This window comes from Ovis canadensis, chromosome 18, assembly GCF_042477335.2.
Source record: "Ovis canadensis isolate MfBH-ARS-UI-01 breed Bighorn chromosome 18, ARS-UI_OviCan_v2, whole genome shotgun sequence".
Taxonomy (NCBI): Eukaryota; Metazoa; Chordata; class Mammalia; order Artiodactyla; family Bovidae; genus Ovis; species Ovis canadensis.
The window spans coordinates 38,863,743-38,879,341 of NC_091262.1; the positions used below are offsets into that span (position 1 = coordinate 38,863,743).

The window sequence follows — 15,599 nt, forward strand, 5'->3', positions numbered from 1 at the left end:
AGGTCTGGGGACAATTTAATTCAATTCGACCATATTCCCTGGAGCACCTGGAGACAGGCTCGCCAGTGCAATTGGACAAAGCCCTCCTCCGTGACAGTAATGTCCTTTTAAAAAAAATTTGTATTTTAGATTTTTTTTAATTTAAAAATTTTTATTGGGATACAGTTATGTTACTTTCTGCTGTACAGCAAACTGAATCTGCTATATGCACACATATATCCCCCCTTTTTTGGATTTACTTCCCATTTAGTGGAATCTGGAATGTTCTTTAAGCTGCCCCCTGTGGAGGCACCAGCTCCCTGTGGCTCATGTGACTCAGGAACTAGAGTTTAAATTGTGTTTAATCTTAAATATTTACTTTTATTTATTTGGCTGAGCCAGGTCTTAGTTGAGGCATGTGGGATCTTTAGTTTTGGCATGTGGGATCTAGTTCCCCGACCAGGGATCAAACTTGGGCCCCCTGCATTGGCCACCCCCCAGTCTTAGCCACTGGACCACCACGGAAGTCCCTATTTAATTAATTTAGATTTAACACCCATACATCATTAGTGGCTATCACACAGGTCGGCGTGGAGTAAATGGGTATCAGCAGTGGGTGTGGATGGGGAACCAGGCACCCTTTTTGTCTCTAGGTCTGAGGTGGGCAGGTGGAGAGAAGGACACACATGGACAAGCCACTCCAGATCCTGGTTGAAGGGGTATTGACCAGCCCCCAGGCTGCCCAGGGCTCTGAGATCCTCCCAGAGCAACCGCCTGAGGCGGTCCTCTGGTCTGGGGAGGGCCCTCGTCCAGCAGGCCTTCCCCAGCCCCCACCTGATGATGTTGGCCGCAGCCTTCCGCTCCTGGGTCAGGAGCTCTGGGTCATGCATGACCTCCTCCAGGAAGCTGATGACCTTGCATTTGAGCTCGTCGTTGGTCTCAAAGTCCTGCAGGGAAGACAGGAGGGTGGCTCTGGCTATTGTTCCAGCTGCCCTGAGGTGCTGGGCAGGAGGATGCAGGCTTTGCCCACTCAGGCTTCCTGCCTCATCTCCCTCTTCCCCAGCTGCCTGCCAGGCACCAGTGGAGCCGACTGACCTGGAGGTAAAAGGTGCTGCAAGGTCAAGGAGCATCCCTTGATGGCTGCAGCCCTAGGCCAGGCCCTGGGAGGTAGCCTTGATGTAGACAGAGGTGGAGAACAGAGGCCCCTTATCCCCTAGAATGTCCTAGATCCCCTTATAGGGGATCTGAGCGGGCCCTCCTGAGACTATCAGGGCAGCTAGTTCCTGGGTCAGTGATCTTGGGTCCTCAGCAGCTCGCCTGGATTGCGGGGCGTCCCTGGGGGTCCCACCTACCTGAGAATGCTTGGACACCCAGTGTCGGAGCACGTTCAGGACGCGGTTGGTGGCTGCCCTGCGAATCACAAATTCTTTGTCTCCATTCCTCTGGTCAGGGGGGAAGCCTGGCACACAGGTGACAGAGAGGGGAAAGGGTAGTGAGGATAAGAAACCCCAGATCTGGGGGAGCCAGGGGAAGGACGGGGGTGCTCTGGGTGGGGGATGAGAAAATATCTGACAACCAGCCCAGGTTCTGACCAAGGAGTCCGGATGGCTCAACTTCCTGTGGACACAGTCCTCACAGGCCCGCTTCTCCCAGACCTCTGCAGTTTTCAGGGGCTGCTGGAGGATTCTGGTGGCCTCTACTCCACCATAAAAGTGGGAGGCAGAGCAGGTGGCCAAGCATCCGTCAGGCAGTGGGCTTGACTCCAAGCAGAGGTCTGCCAAGTTGCAGAGCAGGTGGGTGGGGAGGAAGGGGCCCCCAGGCAGGAGGCTCAGCACTGCCAGGGCCGGGGCAGCAGGCACTCCATATCAGAAGGGGGACAAGCCCCTGGGGTGGTGCTGTCATCAAGCTGGTGAGCCAACCCGGTACCTGCACTGGCCAAGGACATCCTCCGGTACTTCTCCTTGTTCGGGGTGCCCTCGTTGGCACCCGCAGTGGCTATTGCGAAGGCAGAGGCTGCTGACAGGGCGCTGCGGTTACTGTCCAGTTCGCGGCAGGAGGTCATGACCACTCCATTATTGTAGGAGAAGAGGGGGAACTCTGTGGGGAGCAGGGGATCAAGCCTCAGCCTTCGCTGGTCCAGCCCTCGGCTCAGGAAACCATGGGTCTCAAGGCTAGAAAGGCCTCTGGACAGGCAGGCTGCATTCACTGCAACCAGGGCTGGTCAGGCGGCGGGCATAAGGTCCGGTCTCCTGCTGTGGTCCCCGGGGAGGGACACACCCATGCCACCCTGTGTCACCCCAGGGCTGCCTCAGGGCAGAGAAAGCCTCTGTCTGCCTCTTTCTGCTTCTCCTGCTGAGATGAGAAGGTCCCACCAGCCCTCCTGCTTCTGGAGAAAGTCCAGCCACCCTTTGCATCTCTTTGCAGCCCCAAACCTTTTACCTTGTAGGCCGCGCTGGGCCAAGGTCTACTTAGGGACAGCTTCGTGTATTTTCTCACCCTTTTCATCTATTTGGAATGAACACATAACCTGTGCAAAGTCTGATGTGGATAACTCACACTGACGGGCTCCCTGGCATCATGGTGGGGGCGGAAAGGGCACCGCAGTCCAAGTCCTCATCCCACTTACTAGCTGTGTAGCCTTGGGCAAATTACCTAACCTCTCTGAATCTATGTAATCTTGGGATAATACCTGCTTCAAAAGGTGGATGTAAAGATTAAAGGAGTTAACACAGATGAAAGTATTTAGTATTGTGTGAAAAGATATATATATATATATGAAAAGATATATATATATGTGAAAAGATACATATATATATATATATGTATATGTATATGCCCATAGACTTCCCTGTTGGCTCAGTGGTAAACAATCTGCCTGCCAATGTAGGAGACGCAAGTTTGATCCCTGGGTCAGGAAGATGTCCTGGAGGAGGAAATGGTAACCCACTCCAATATTCTTGCCTGGGAAATCCCAGGGACAGAGGAGCCCAGTGGGCTACAGTCCATGGGTCGCAAAGAGTCAGGCAAGACTTAGTGACTGAACAACAACACATATATGCCATGGAATATCAATGCAATTACAATCATTATTTTTTTAGCAATAATATTAGTAGAATCTCACTCCAGAAACCTTTAGCTTCATCTTGGAGAAATCTCTGGAGAGCAATCCATTCTTAGGACAAAGTACTAGTCCTTATGCATGGAGGAGCAAATGATTGATTTTAAAACTCAAGGCTTATTTCTGGAACTTGGCTGTCTGTGAGTTCTGCTTCCGTGTGATATCCTGGCAGTCTCTCTCTGCTGGTGGGTGACCCTGAGACTTACTGGGTCTCCTGGGAAATTGGGGAGTTTGGGGTTCAGGCTGTGCTTTACATGTGGGAGCAGGGGACTCGAGGAGACAGCTGGAGACATAAGGAGCTTCTTTGAGCTCATGCCTCACCTCTGGGTTCCTCAGAGCACCCCCCTGCCACCCCTCATGTGTGGGGAGGTGCTTTATGGGAACCAGAGACCCAGATGGCCCCCTGAGAGCCCTCCTGGATCTTGAGTCTGAGACTTGGGCCCGGCATCATCACAACCTCCCAGAGACTCTACCCTTAAATGACAAACAAGAAGGACCTGGCCCCGTTGCAAGGTGTCACATGATTAAAGAGCCAACACAGAGCCTGACGTGTAGCAGCAGCTCAAGAAACACCTTCTGGGTCTTCCCTGGTGTCCAGTTGGTTAGGACTTCACCGTCCAGTGCAGGGGGTGCTGGTTTGATCCTTGGTCAGAGAGCTAAGATCCCACATGCCTCAGGGCCAAAAAACCAAAACATAGAAGAAATATTGCAACAAATTTAATGAGGGAATGAGTGAGAGTCGCTCAGTCGTGTCTGACTCTTTACGACCCCGTGGACTGCAACCTGTCAGGCTCCTCTGTCCATGGAATTCTCTCCAGGCGAGAATACTGGAGTGGGTAGCCATTCCCTTCTCCAGGGGATCTTCCTGACCCAGGGATTGAACCCAGGTCTCTTGCATTGCAGGAGGATTCTTTACCGTCTTGAGTCACCAGGGAAACCAGGAACTTCCATAAATGAAGCCAAAAGACAGGCCTTCCTGCCCACCTGGGCGGGGTGGGTTACACAGCCTTGTCTGAGGTCGGTGGAGGGACTCCGAGAGGAAGAGCAGGATTTCCTAGCCAGCGCTGCAGCCCCCAGAGTTGCCCCTGGGCTGGGAAGTGCAGCCGGGTTCCTGCACTGAGGAGTCCCTCATGAAACACAAGGCGTGACATCCACTGGTCTCCCTTAGCCTCACCTGCCGCCCTCCCCCACCTGCATCTCACACATCTGGAATCTATTTGCAGTTCTGGGCTGGTGAGCCGTACCTGAGGAGTTTTTGCTTTTGACTGATTTTGGTGTTGTTGGAGATTTGGTAGGGGATGTCTCAGTGTCACCATCGTCACTCTGATCATTGTCTGACTCTTCCCTCATGGAGACTTCTGAGCCTGGAAGGAAAGAAGGAAACAATTTGATATTTCTCAAATAATCACTGACTTTTTAAAAAAGATTTAATATTTTTGACCTCACCATGTGGCACTCGAGGTCCTAGTTTCCCAACCAGGGATCAAAACCAGGTCCTCTGCATTGGAAGCACAGAGTCTTAATCCCTGGACCTCTAGGGAAGTCCCTAGTCATTTTTTCCAGCTAAAATCCATGCTTTATTCAGATCTCCTTAGTTTCTACCCAGTGTCCCCTTTGTATTCTGGGATTCCACCTCAGAAACCAAATGACGTTTACTTGCCGTGTTTCCTGGCTAGGACTCTGCCCTTTGCTCCTGCAGGATGGCCTCTGGGGCTCTGTGGTAGGCTGTCCCTTTGGTAACTGACTTTCAGCCGTGTGCATCCCGTTTACTGCATGTGCCACAGTAAATGTCACCTGGTATGAAGGTCCTGGGGGCTTCACCCCTTCCCAGCCATGCCCTCTGTTGGCGGTTCCCCTGCCTCCCCCGCTTTTCAACTCAGAGGAGAGAAATTCCAGCCATCTTAAGTTTTTTTCCCAGGCCTGCTCCTTGAAGGCTGGGGCTTCTGTCCAGCCCAGGGTTGAGTACGTGCGCGTGTGCACATGTGCAGGCATATGTACGCAAGGCTGGTGTCACCCAGGATGTGGGCTGACCTAACCCCAGACAGAGCCAGACAACCCTCCAAAGGGACACCGTCCTGGGATGGTGGGGTTTCTGAGAGCAGGGAGGGCCAGCCTGGCCGCCATCACCTGTAGCTGTCGTCTCCACACCCAGCGTCGCAGGTGTGCTGCGCTTCACGCTGTTCCCTGAACACGTGACACCCCTCCTCGCCCCTTAGTCTCGCCCACTCCATTCCGCTGGTCTAGAATGTTCTCCCTTCCTCTAGACACATCTAGGTCTGACAGGCCCTCCAGGAGGCCTTCTCTGACTCTCCCCAGGGTCTCTTGAGCACCCCTCCAACACAACACGTATCAGGAGTCCTGTTTCCGTGTCTAGCCCTGCTCCTCAGCCACACTGTGAATCCTGGGGGCGGGAGCCAGGTCTGCTGCCCTCTTTTCTCGCAGGCCCTGACCGAGGCCCCGCCCAGGGCATTTCTGCTGCAGAGGTGGACAGATACAAGGATACAGGAGGGAGCGGTTACCAGGGCGATGGGACACCTGACGATGGGGGGGACAGTCAGCCACCTTCCTCGGTGTCTCTGTCTGCCTCTCCCCAACCCAGCTTTTGCATGACCACCGTAATCTGGATGGACCCCCTCAGCCTGCCCCTCCTGTTCCGAGGGAGCCTGGCGGGGCTGGCCAGCCTCCGTGGCCGTTGAGCTGGGGGGCATCCACTCACTCTGCTTGCTGAGGGCGGAGGGCTCTTCGGACTTCTCGGTGGCAGTGTCGGCCTCATCTGGGATCTTATTGGCAAAGCTGCTGGACACGTAGAGCTTGCTGGTGTCCAGTGTGGCTTTGCCGAAGGGCGACATGGCTGAGTACATGCTGGTGTAGCCGTTGGAGCTGCAGCTGAGCGCGGCCAGGTCAAGGGCCTTGCCACCCGTGATGATGGGGATGTTCAGGGAGAGCTTCCGCCGGCGGCTGGGCGATGACGTCTTGGTGATGGACAGGGGTGGCGGCGAGGAGAACTTGCGGGTGGCACGCGGGGACTTGGGGGGGTCCCCGTACAGGAGCTTGTTGTTCTGGCCGCTGGCAAACAAGAGCTCCAGTGACCTGCAGGGGTGGGGTGGGGTGGGGGATGAAAACAGACGGTCAGCTCAGTGGAGCCTGCCTGTCTACCCAGGCCGCAGAAGTCCTCTGTCTCTGGTGGGGCTCAACAGGGCAGTGGTGGCTCCTTCATCTTCATGATCCTTGATTCTGGGCGGGTCCTCTGAGCAGGCAGGTCTGAGAGGAGGCCATGCCAGAGGGGCCATGTGGTTCAATGGCCAGCAGCCAGGTTTCTATGGGCCCAAGTGTCCCGTCCTGGGGGTGGGGCATGGGCTTTGGTGGGGCAGAGGGTCTGCCTGAAGCTCCCTCTTCACCTCCCTCTGGTCAGCAGCAGCAGCTGACCTGACATCCTGTGGATCCCCCTGACCTGCAGGCGTCTAAGAAAGTTCCCTTTGTCCCCCGCAGGGGCCTGGTGTCACCTACACGCTCTGAACTCACCCAGGTCCACACAGTTTATGGACAAGGAAGCTGGGGCTCAGAGACAAGAAATGACTCCTCTGATGTCTTCTGACTCTAAACCCAGTGTCCTTTCCATCCACTTGGGTGCTTGCCCTCCAAAGGCGGAACCACCCCAAGTGTGCAAAAAGGGGCTACAGCCTCTCTTTACAGCAAGATGCTGTAGGTCTAAGCAGAAAAGGGATAAGATTCTGCCTTTCTCGGACTTTCCTCCCACCCTCCCCCCTTCTTTCCTTGAGTCCACCCTTTGTTTTTTTTCCTTTCTTCAGTGGGGAAGGTGGGGAGAAGGGAGGGCCCTAGGGTTCAAGGAGGTGGCCAAGGGGCGAGGTTAGGGAGGATTCGACATGGTGACCCCCAAACTCTACCCCACCTCTGGAGCTCAGAGGGCAGGAGGAGAAAGCTGGGGCCGAGCAGCAGCGTCAGGCAGGCCAGCCCTCTCCCATGTCTTTGCAGAGGGCAGGCTCATTCCTGGGACAGTGCTCATATCTGCCCCTCAGGTTCCAGCCTGAGGCTGAGCTCAGTTTCCCCCCGGGGCCCAGGAGGTCTGTGGATCAGCCTGAGGTGGGGGGGGGGGGTCAGGTGGGGGGTGCGGAGGAGCCTGCCCACCTGGCGGGGATGGCACTGATGGGCTTTCTGTAGATGGTGATGAGCTTGTCCAGGACCACAATGGCGGTGGTGAAGACGCGGTAAGAGTGCAGGAAGGTGTTGAGGAAGTCGATGCTCAGGAAGCGCAGGTCGGTCAGTCGCTCCAGTAGCCGCTCCACGCTGGCGTACCGGATCTGCAGCACTTTGCAGGAGTTCATGGTTTTGCTGAAGCGAATGTCCACGTCGTCGCAATACAAGGAAGCGTCAGACCTGAGGAGGGAGGAGAGAGGAGGGACTTGGGTCTGAAGGTGCCTGAGTCCATGGCTGTCTCCCCAGCCAGGCCACGCACTCCCTGAGGGCTGGGCCACAGCCCACCCATCACTGTCTCCCCAACACACCAGTAATCAAGGATGCAGTGGCTTATGATGAGAACAAGGAAAGCTTTGGAAGACTGAAGTTGTGAAAGAATGGGCTACAACTTCTTTTTCCCAATCATGCCTGATGACCTGACATTATAAAACTCCTAGAAGCACTAGATAAAATGCAAAAACTTAAAAATAATATACTGCTTGCACTTTCCTGGTGGTCCAGTGGTTAAGGATCTGTGCGCCAATGCAGGGGACACAGGTTTGATCCCTGGTCTGGGAAGATCCTCCATGCCATGGGGCAACTAAGCCTGTGCGCCAAAACTGCTGACCCCATGAGTACCTAGAGTCTGTGCTTTGCAACAAGAGAAGCCATCGCAATGAGACGCTTGCACACCCCAACTAGAGAGTAGCCCCTGCTCGCTGCAACTAGAAAAAGCCGGAGTGCAGCAGTGAAGGCCCAGTGTAGCCAAAATGAAATATAAATAAATAAATTAATGAATAATGTGCTGCCAAGTTCAAAAGAAGAAAATCTGTTCACAAAGCAGATTTGGACACAAATATTCAAAGCAACATTACTCATAATTGTGGAAAAGTGGAAACAACCCAAATGTCCATCAACTGATGAAAGGATGCACAGAATGCGGTTTGTCCATACAATGGAATATTATTCAGCCATAAAAAGGAATGAGATGCTGCTCTACACTGCAACATGGATGACTTCTGAAGACATGCCAGGTGAAAGAACCCTGTCACAAAAGTCCACATGTTGCAAGATTTCATTTCTATGAACTGTCCAGACAGAAAGTAGGTTAGTGGTTGCTAGGGGATAGAAACAGGGGGGAACTGGAATGACTACAAATACCCATGGGGTTTCTTTTGGGGATGATGGGAATATTCTGGAATTAGCAGTGACAGCAGCATGACACTGTGAATACACTGAAACCCACTAGGGTGGGGAGAACTCCTCATAAAGTCATCCAGATGCTTAGAACACCTGGTGTACACCACACTGCCTCGGCTAGCCCCCAGCTGCTGGCATGCTCGCTCCATCAGGCCTGCTGTGGAAACTGGGTATGTGGGGGCCCTTTCACACACTTGCTCCACAATGGTCTGCAGCTCCCCAGAGTGTATACTTCAAGAGGCAAAGAGGCAGTGGGTCCCCGATGTTTGCTTTGGGCAGGACGATGTCCCCGGGGTGGGTCAGCTGGCTCCTGGTGTCTGTAAGGCAGACAGAGCAGGTTGGGGATTCAGAGATTCAGATGGAGGTGAGAGGGCCAGCAGGCCACCCGTGGTGGGGCAAGCCATGTGGGGGTCAGGTGAGCAGACGCTGGAGGAGAAGCAGGCCTGGTGCAGGTTAGGGCTGCACTGCCCAGCGGGGCTCAGGAAGCTGAGTTCAGCAGGAGGACACCCCCTCGTCCCTCCTCCCTGGGGTGCTCAAACCAAAGAAAAATAGCTATTTAAAAAATAGGGAACTTGATGCATGGCAGAAGCCAACATAATATTGTGAAGCAATTTTCCTTCAATTAAAAAATAAAGAAGTTTGGGGGAAAAATTAAAATGATAAAAAAATAAGGACTTCCTTGGTGGTCCTGTGGCTAAGACTCTTCACTTCCAATGCAGGGGGCCTGGGTTCAATCCCTAGTCAGGGAACTAGATTCCACATGCCACAACTAAGACCCGGTGCCGCCAAATTAAAAAAAAAAAATTAAAGAAAAAAGCCATCTCATAAAAAAAAACAAAAAAAGAATGCATAAAGTGTCATTCCTGATATTCTATTTTAAACAGCCTAATTGAATGTTAGAGTTGAACTATAAAGAAGGCTGAGCGCCAAAGAATTGATGTTTTTGAATTGTGGTGCTAGAGAAGACTCTTGAGAGTCCCTTGGACTGCAAGGAGATCAACCTTACATATTCATTGGAAGGACTGATGCTGAAGCTGCAATACTTTGGCAAGGTGATGTGAAGAACCGACTCATTAGAAAAGACCCTGATGCTGGGAAGGATTGGAGGCAGGAGGAGAAGAGGGTGACAGAGGATCAGATAGTTGGATGGCATTGCTGACACGAGTTTGAGCAAACCTGGGGAGATGGTGAAGGACAGGGAAGCTTGCTGTGCTGCGGTCCATAAGGGTTGCAAAGAGTTGGATGACTGAACAACAATACAAAAATACACATTTTTAAGACAAAAACAACTACAAAAACTAGACCAAAGCCATCAACCAAATAGACGTAAACTCAGAACGAACACACGCCTAGAGCACCCCAGAGGTGCCACTCAGCATCTCCTGAGCCCCCTGAGGTCACCATGTGACCTTCGGTCTCTGGAGCTCGGCCCAGATCACGTGGGGCTCGGGCACTTACTTGATCATCTGTGGCACCGTGACCTTGGAGTTCTCCTCAAAGGCGTTCATCATCAGCCCGTTGCACCGGATGTTATCCACACACTGGAGTCAGAGAGAGGGCTCTCGGTCAGAGCCTCAGTCTCCATGATGAGACCCAGGCCTGGCAGGGGCTCTGCTCAGTGAGGGTTCATATGCCCCCACCTGACACAGGGTCGAAGGGCACCATCCAGGCAAGGGCAGGGTCAACACAGAGCATCCTGTGGATTCTGGCCAGAAGTCAAGTCCCCAGCTCAGTGACTTTTGGGGACTTTACTTGACCTACTTGGGCCTCAGTCTCCCTATCTACAAAATGGGGAAAATGATTCCTACACCCACTCCCCCGGGGTGTCTGTGAAAGTGAAAGTGTCTCAGTCTGGCCATTCTCAGGGTGACCTCTGAGGTCCAACTTCAAGGATAGGATCAGATCACAGTGATCTGGGTTCTCTCTCCCTAAAGGCCAGCTCCGTGGGGTCTCCAGCCTCCTCTGTCCTCTGCCCACTGCAGGGCTCTTGTGTAGGTTCCAGGCCTTGTACCAGAGACGTGAATGTAGTAAATGCAGGGAACCAACAGGGAGCCCAGGAACCTGGGGTTCTCAAACCTGCGCTATGGATGTTCTGGATGCAAGGGGCCCCCACACTGACAGGAGGCCTAGAGGCCTAGGGGGAGTAGACAGCTAGCAGGGCTCAGCCTTGGATGGGGCTGTCCCTGTTGATACCTGCGTCTTTCCCATTAGGACCCTGCAGCTGCCCCTTCCTCCAAACAGCGCAGGCATGAAGGAAGGGACCACCTGCCTCAGGCAGAGGTGATACCGCTCACCTGGCTGATGTCACTAGTCCACGCCGCCTTCTCCTGTCTGGACGAGGCCACGAGGATGACCGTGAAGGGTGGTGAATCCTTTGGCTCCACCCCGATCTTGAAATCCAAGTGGTCTACATCTTGGCCGGACCCTTTGGCTTCCAGTTTCAAAACAGAGTTAGCAGGATGAGTGCGGGCCTTTTTTGAGTTGGAAAACAACTGCATGATGCCTGCCTCACCTGGTGGTGAAGGCATGGCATTGCTAGGGCATCAGGCTCTTGCTAGCTTCAGAACTATATTTTTGTCTTTTCTGGATTCATGCCTTGGTATCTTTTTATTTTTTCCCAAACTTCAAGCTTTTTATTTTGTATTGGAGTATAGCCGATGAACAACAGGTGACTAGCAAAGGGACTCAGCCATCCATATACATATATCCATTTTCCCCCAAACTCCCCTCCCATCCAGGCTGCCACATAACATTGAGCAGAGTTCCCTGTGCTATACAGGAAGTCCTTGTTGGTTATTCATTTAAATATAACAGTGTGTACATGACCTTCCCAAAGTCCATAACAATCCTGTTCCTCCCAGAAACCGTAAGTTCATATTCTAAGTCAGAACTCTTTTTTTCTTTTTTAAGGTGAGGAATCCCCATTTCAAAGATGGTAGGACTGAGACCTAGAGTACAGAGTAGCTTCCAGCCACACAGGGACAGCTCTGATTCCATGTCAGAATAGCTTTTAGGATTCCCCAGTTGACTCTGCTCTCCTAACCCCAGTGAGGGGCTGAGGTCCCCAGGGAGGACTTTCGTAAGACAACCCCACCCCACTTCTGGGCAGGAGTTAAGCCAGGCCCTTCTGCTCTGCATCCTGGGCTTCCCTTGTGGCTCAGCTGGAAAAGAATCTGTCTGCAAAGCGGGAGACCTGGGTTCCATCCCTGGGTTAGGAAGATCCCCTGGAGAAGGGAAAGGCTACCCACTCCAGTATTCTGGCCTGGAGAATTCCATGGACTGTATAGTCCATGGGGTCGCAAAGAGTCGGACACGACTGAGTGACTTTCACTTCACTTCACTTCCTGCTCTGCCAAGGTGATCCAGGGGCCAGGTGGAGAACCTTAGATCTTGAGCTGTTAGGGACTGGGCTGGACATTTATCTCAGCTGACAGGTTCGCAAAGCCAAAGTAAATCCTGGGTATTTTTATTTCTGCTCTTAATCTGTAGGGCTCCTTGAACTCTCTTTATTTGGAAAGACTAAGATCACAGTTCAGGGACTCCTTCCAATGCCTCTGCATTCACTGGCCTGAGTGTTACGGAGGGCCTGCTACAGCTCTGGGCTCTACTTGCCACTCCATGTGGTGACCTGGGGATGTGATGGGTTCAGCTGCTCGGAAGTGGGGTGTCTGCATGTCAAGTTCTTGGGGCTGTGTCTCTACCTTTCCTGGACTTGGAGGGAAAAGGGCTTGGGGACTGATGTTTCCACTGGGGTCTGGACTGGCTGTGGCCAAGACTGAAGACGATCATGCTGGTAAGAGCCTCGGGTGAACTGCTATAGGTTTATTCTTGCCTTGCGGGGGCTGCTTGGCTCTGCCCTGGGTGGAGTGTCATGAAGGGTGCAGAGATCAGCTCCCTGGGGCTGACCAGGGCATGCGTGTGTGTATGTGTGTGTGGATGAGGCTCCCAGCTCCCAGCAAACCCTGAGCCTAAGACCAAGCCAGGACTAGAATCTGAGGTCCTCAGACACAGCCCCGCCCATGGAGCCCCGATCTGGAGAAGGGCAGAGATGGCCCATCCAGCTGGTGTACCGACAGGGCAGGGATCCGGAGCCTCGCTGGGGAGTCACGAAGCAGGGAGACGAGGAGCAACTTGGGTCCAATCGAGAGAGAGCAGTGACTCCACCCCTTAACCCTTTATAACAGGCCCACCCCCCAATTCTGATTCCCCGGGAGACAGAAATCCACAGACAGCCCCATGCCAAGGCTTTCCAGGCACTTGGGGCCCCCCTACCTGGCCCTTCTGGTGTGCTGAGGTCCCTCTCACATGCTCCCTTCTCCCTGAGTCTTGTTTCCCATCCTGGGTCCTGGTCCCTCCAGCCTCACTGCAGGGGATGGTCCCCTACGCCCCCTCTGGTGGGAGCATGTGTGTCCCTGAACACCCCACCTGTTTGCACTGGAGGACAGGGCTGGGCCTGGCACCTCCCTGGCATCTTCTGGCTGTCCAATGAGCAACGGTGCATGCAGCATATGGATGCATTAATGAGGGGTGCTCTCTGACACGTGGGACCCCCAAACCCAAGGGCACCAAGTCCAGGGACCCAAGGAGCTTGGAAGGAACCAGGAAGGGGGTGGAGGTGGTCACCCACTGGGCCAGGGAGCTCCTTCTCTAAAGACCCAGACTAGCCTCTCCAGATCCAGGACAATGACCCCCGAACTTCAGCACCCTCCTCTCCTCCCATAGCCTGGGCTCTACCTCTGGGGGTGAGAGTGTGTGATCTGTGTGGACACACTGGCCTGCAGGCAGCCTCACACTCACCTTCTTCCTCCGTGCTCTCCGGCTCCTCCAGCAAGGTGCAGTCAATGAGGGATATGACTCCGTTCTGAAAAGAGCGGGGCCACCTTGAATGGGGGGGGAGAGGCTCTAGGTTCAGAGTTCCAGAATGTCAGTGTGAGGAGGGACTCTAAAAGCGACAGACACGTGACACGTGTATGTGCACATCATAGCCACGTGGGTTTTCTGGTTTTAAAGTTGAAGAATTTTATCTTCATATAAGGAGCCCAGGGACTTCTCTGGTGGTCCAGTGGTTAAGACTTCACCTTCCAATGCGGGGGTATGGGTTCAATCCCTGGTCAGAGAGCTAAGATCCCACATGTCTCTTGGCCAAAAAACCAAAACACAGGTGGCGCTAATGGTAAAGAACCCGCCTGCCAATGCAGGAGTCATAAGAGACACAGGTTCAAACCCGGGGTTGGGAAGATCCCTTGGAGAAGGAAATGGCAACCCACTCCAGTGGTCTTGCCTGGAGAATCCCCACAAACAGAGGAACCTGGCAGGCTACAGTTCATGGGGTCATAACCAGTTGGACATAACTGAAGTGACTTAGTACATGACAGAAGCAATACTGTAACAAATTCAGTAAAGATTTTAAAAATGGTCCACATAAAAAAAAATCTTAAAAGAAAATTAAATGTTAAAAAGAAGCCCAATGAAGTAGCTCAATTGGGATTGGCTCAGAGATGCCTTCCCTGAAGAAGGGTAAAGGTTGGGCTGGGGATGGAGAGCTTCCATGTTCACTTCTTGTCTCACAGCAGCTCCGAGGCACGACCTGGTAGTCCCAAGTCTGCAGAAGTTTGAAATCCCTCATCCTAGGCTAATAAACGTCCATCTAGTCAAAACTATGGTTTTTCCAATAGTCATGTAGGGATGTGAGAGTTGGACATGAAGAAGGCTGAGCGCCAAAGAACTGATGCTTTCAAACTGTGGTGCTGGAGAAGACTCTTGAAAGTCACTTGGACAGCAAGGAGATCAAACAAGTTAATCCTAAAGGAAATCAACTCTGACTATTCATTGGAAGGACAGATGCTGAAGCTGAAGTTCCAATATTTTGGCCACCTGATGCGAAGAGCCAACTCATTGGAAAAGACCACGATGTTGGGAAGGACTGAGGGCAGGAGGAGAAGGGGGCAACAGAGGATGAGATGGTTGGATGGCATCACCAACTCAATGGACAGGAGTTTGAGCAAACTCCAGGAGATAGTGAAAGACAGGGAAGCCTGGTATGCTGCAGTCCATGGGGTTACAAAGAATTAGACATGACTTAGTGACTGAGTATGCATGCAAACTGGGGCTTAGTAAGGTCACCCACGGGTAAGGAGCAGGGCTAGAATTTGAGTAGTGCTCAGATTCCACCTTTACCAGTATGCTAAGAGACTTTTAAAACTCAAACAAATAAATAAACAACCCCTCAAACCAAAATAAGAGAAAATGAACAAACACAAAGGCATGTGCTTTCATACGGAAAAGCTGCCTTCAAGTCTCCAGTCCAAACCACCCCTACTGACTCCCACCTGCTGGAGGAACCATTCCTCCAGTCTGGACAGAGATCTTCCTAAAAGAAATTCCAGAGCTAATAAATAATGAATGCTTTCCTCGACACACAATTTGGTTGAAACTGGAGTATTCTATGTTTGTAAATTAATTTCCCCCCATGCAGCCGACCAACTAATTTGTCGACATGTTAACATAAGCAGTAGGTTCCCTGAAACCGTTGCTTGATCTATTAGCGCTGTAGGAGGCTACGGGCCAGGCGTCCAGGGTCTGGAAGAATGGTTTCCCTGATGTTCTACTTTAATTAAGGGCTCCTTCTGGCCCTCTCCAGGCCACAGCATGTTCAGACTTGAAATCTGCTGAAGCGAGCCTTCATGGGGATGAACACAGTTTGGGGAGGCTGTCGCTACAGAGGCAGGGGCATCACAGCTCCCAGAGCAGGTCTGTGGGCACCTCCCTGCATCTGTGCATGCCTCTGGTGAGGACAGCCACCCTTATTTCAAAGCAGATGAGGAAGTGAGGTATGGACGGGCACGGGAAGTGTCTGGGCTCACACAGTGTAAGAGACAGAAGTGGGATCAAATTCTGAGCTCTCAGCAGTGGGATAGCCATGTGCCGTGTTGGGGAGTGGTAGCTTCTGTCTGGGGTGCTGGTGGGGGGTGGTGAGTGCCCAAAGGCATTAGGAACGGCTGTCTGAACTCCTTTTTGGTTGGAAATGAGAAAAAGGCTCTGGGTGCTGCTCTGCCTCAGCCAGATGTGACCATCCTCCACTGGCCCCTCACATACACACATGGGACTT

The 15,599-nt window shown here is 52.7% G+C and overlaps 1 protein-coding gene across 1 annotated transcript in view; it reads right to left on the minus strand.

Moving 5' to 3' along the window:
* Positions 1-15,599, minus strand: part of RASGRF1 (Ras protein specific guanine nucleotide releasing factor 1) — a 102,436-nt gene that overhangs the window by 29,026 nt on the left and 57,811 nt on the right. Inside the window, exons 11-19 of the mRNA XM_069558688.1 lie at positions 13,289-13,352; positions 10,786-10,922; positions 9,950-10,032; positions 7,244-7,492; positions 5,814-6,187; positions 4,342-4,461; positions 1,906-2,076; positions 1,332-1,438; positions 814-926 (exon numbers count right to left, since the gene is read on the minus strand). Coding sequence (XP_069414789.1) covers positions 814-926; positions 1,332-1,438; positions 1,906-2,076; positions 4,342-4,461; positions 5,814-6,187; positions 7,244-7,492; positions 9,950-10,032; positions 10,786-10,922; positions 13,289-13,352 — 1,418 coding nt within the window. The remainder of the gene's footprint in view (positions 1-813; positions 927-1,331; positions 1,439-1,905; positions 2,077-4,341; positions 4,462-5,813; positions 6,188-7,243; positions 7,493-9,949; positions 10,033-10,785; positions 10,923-13,288; positions 13,353-15,599) is intronic.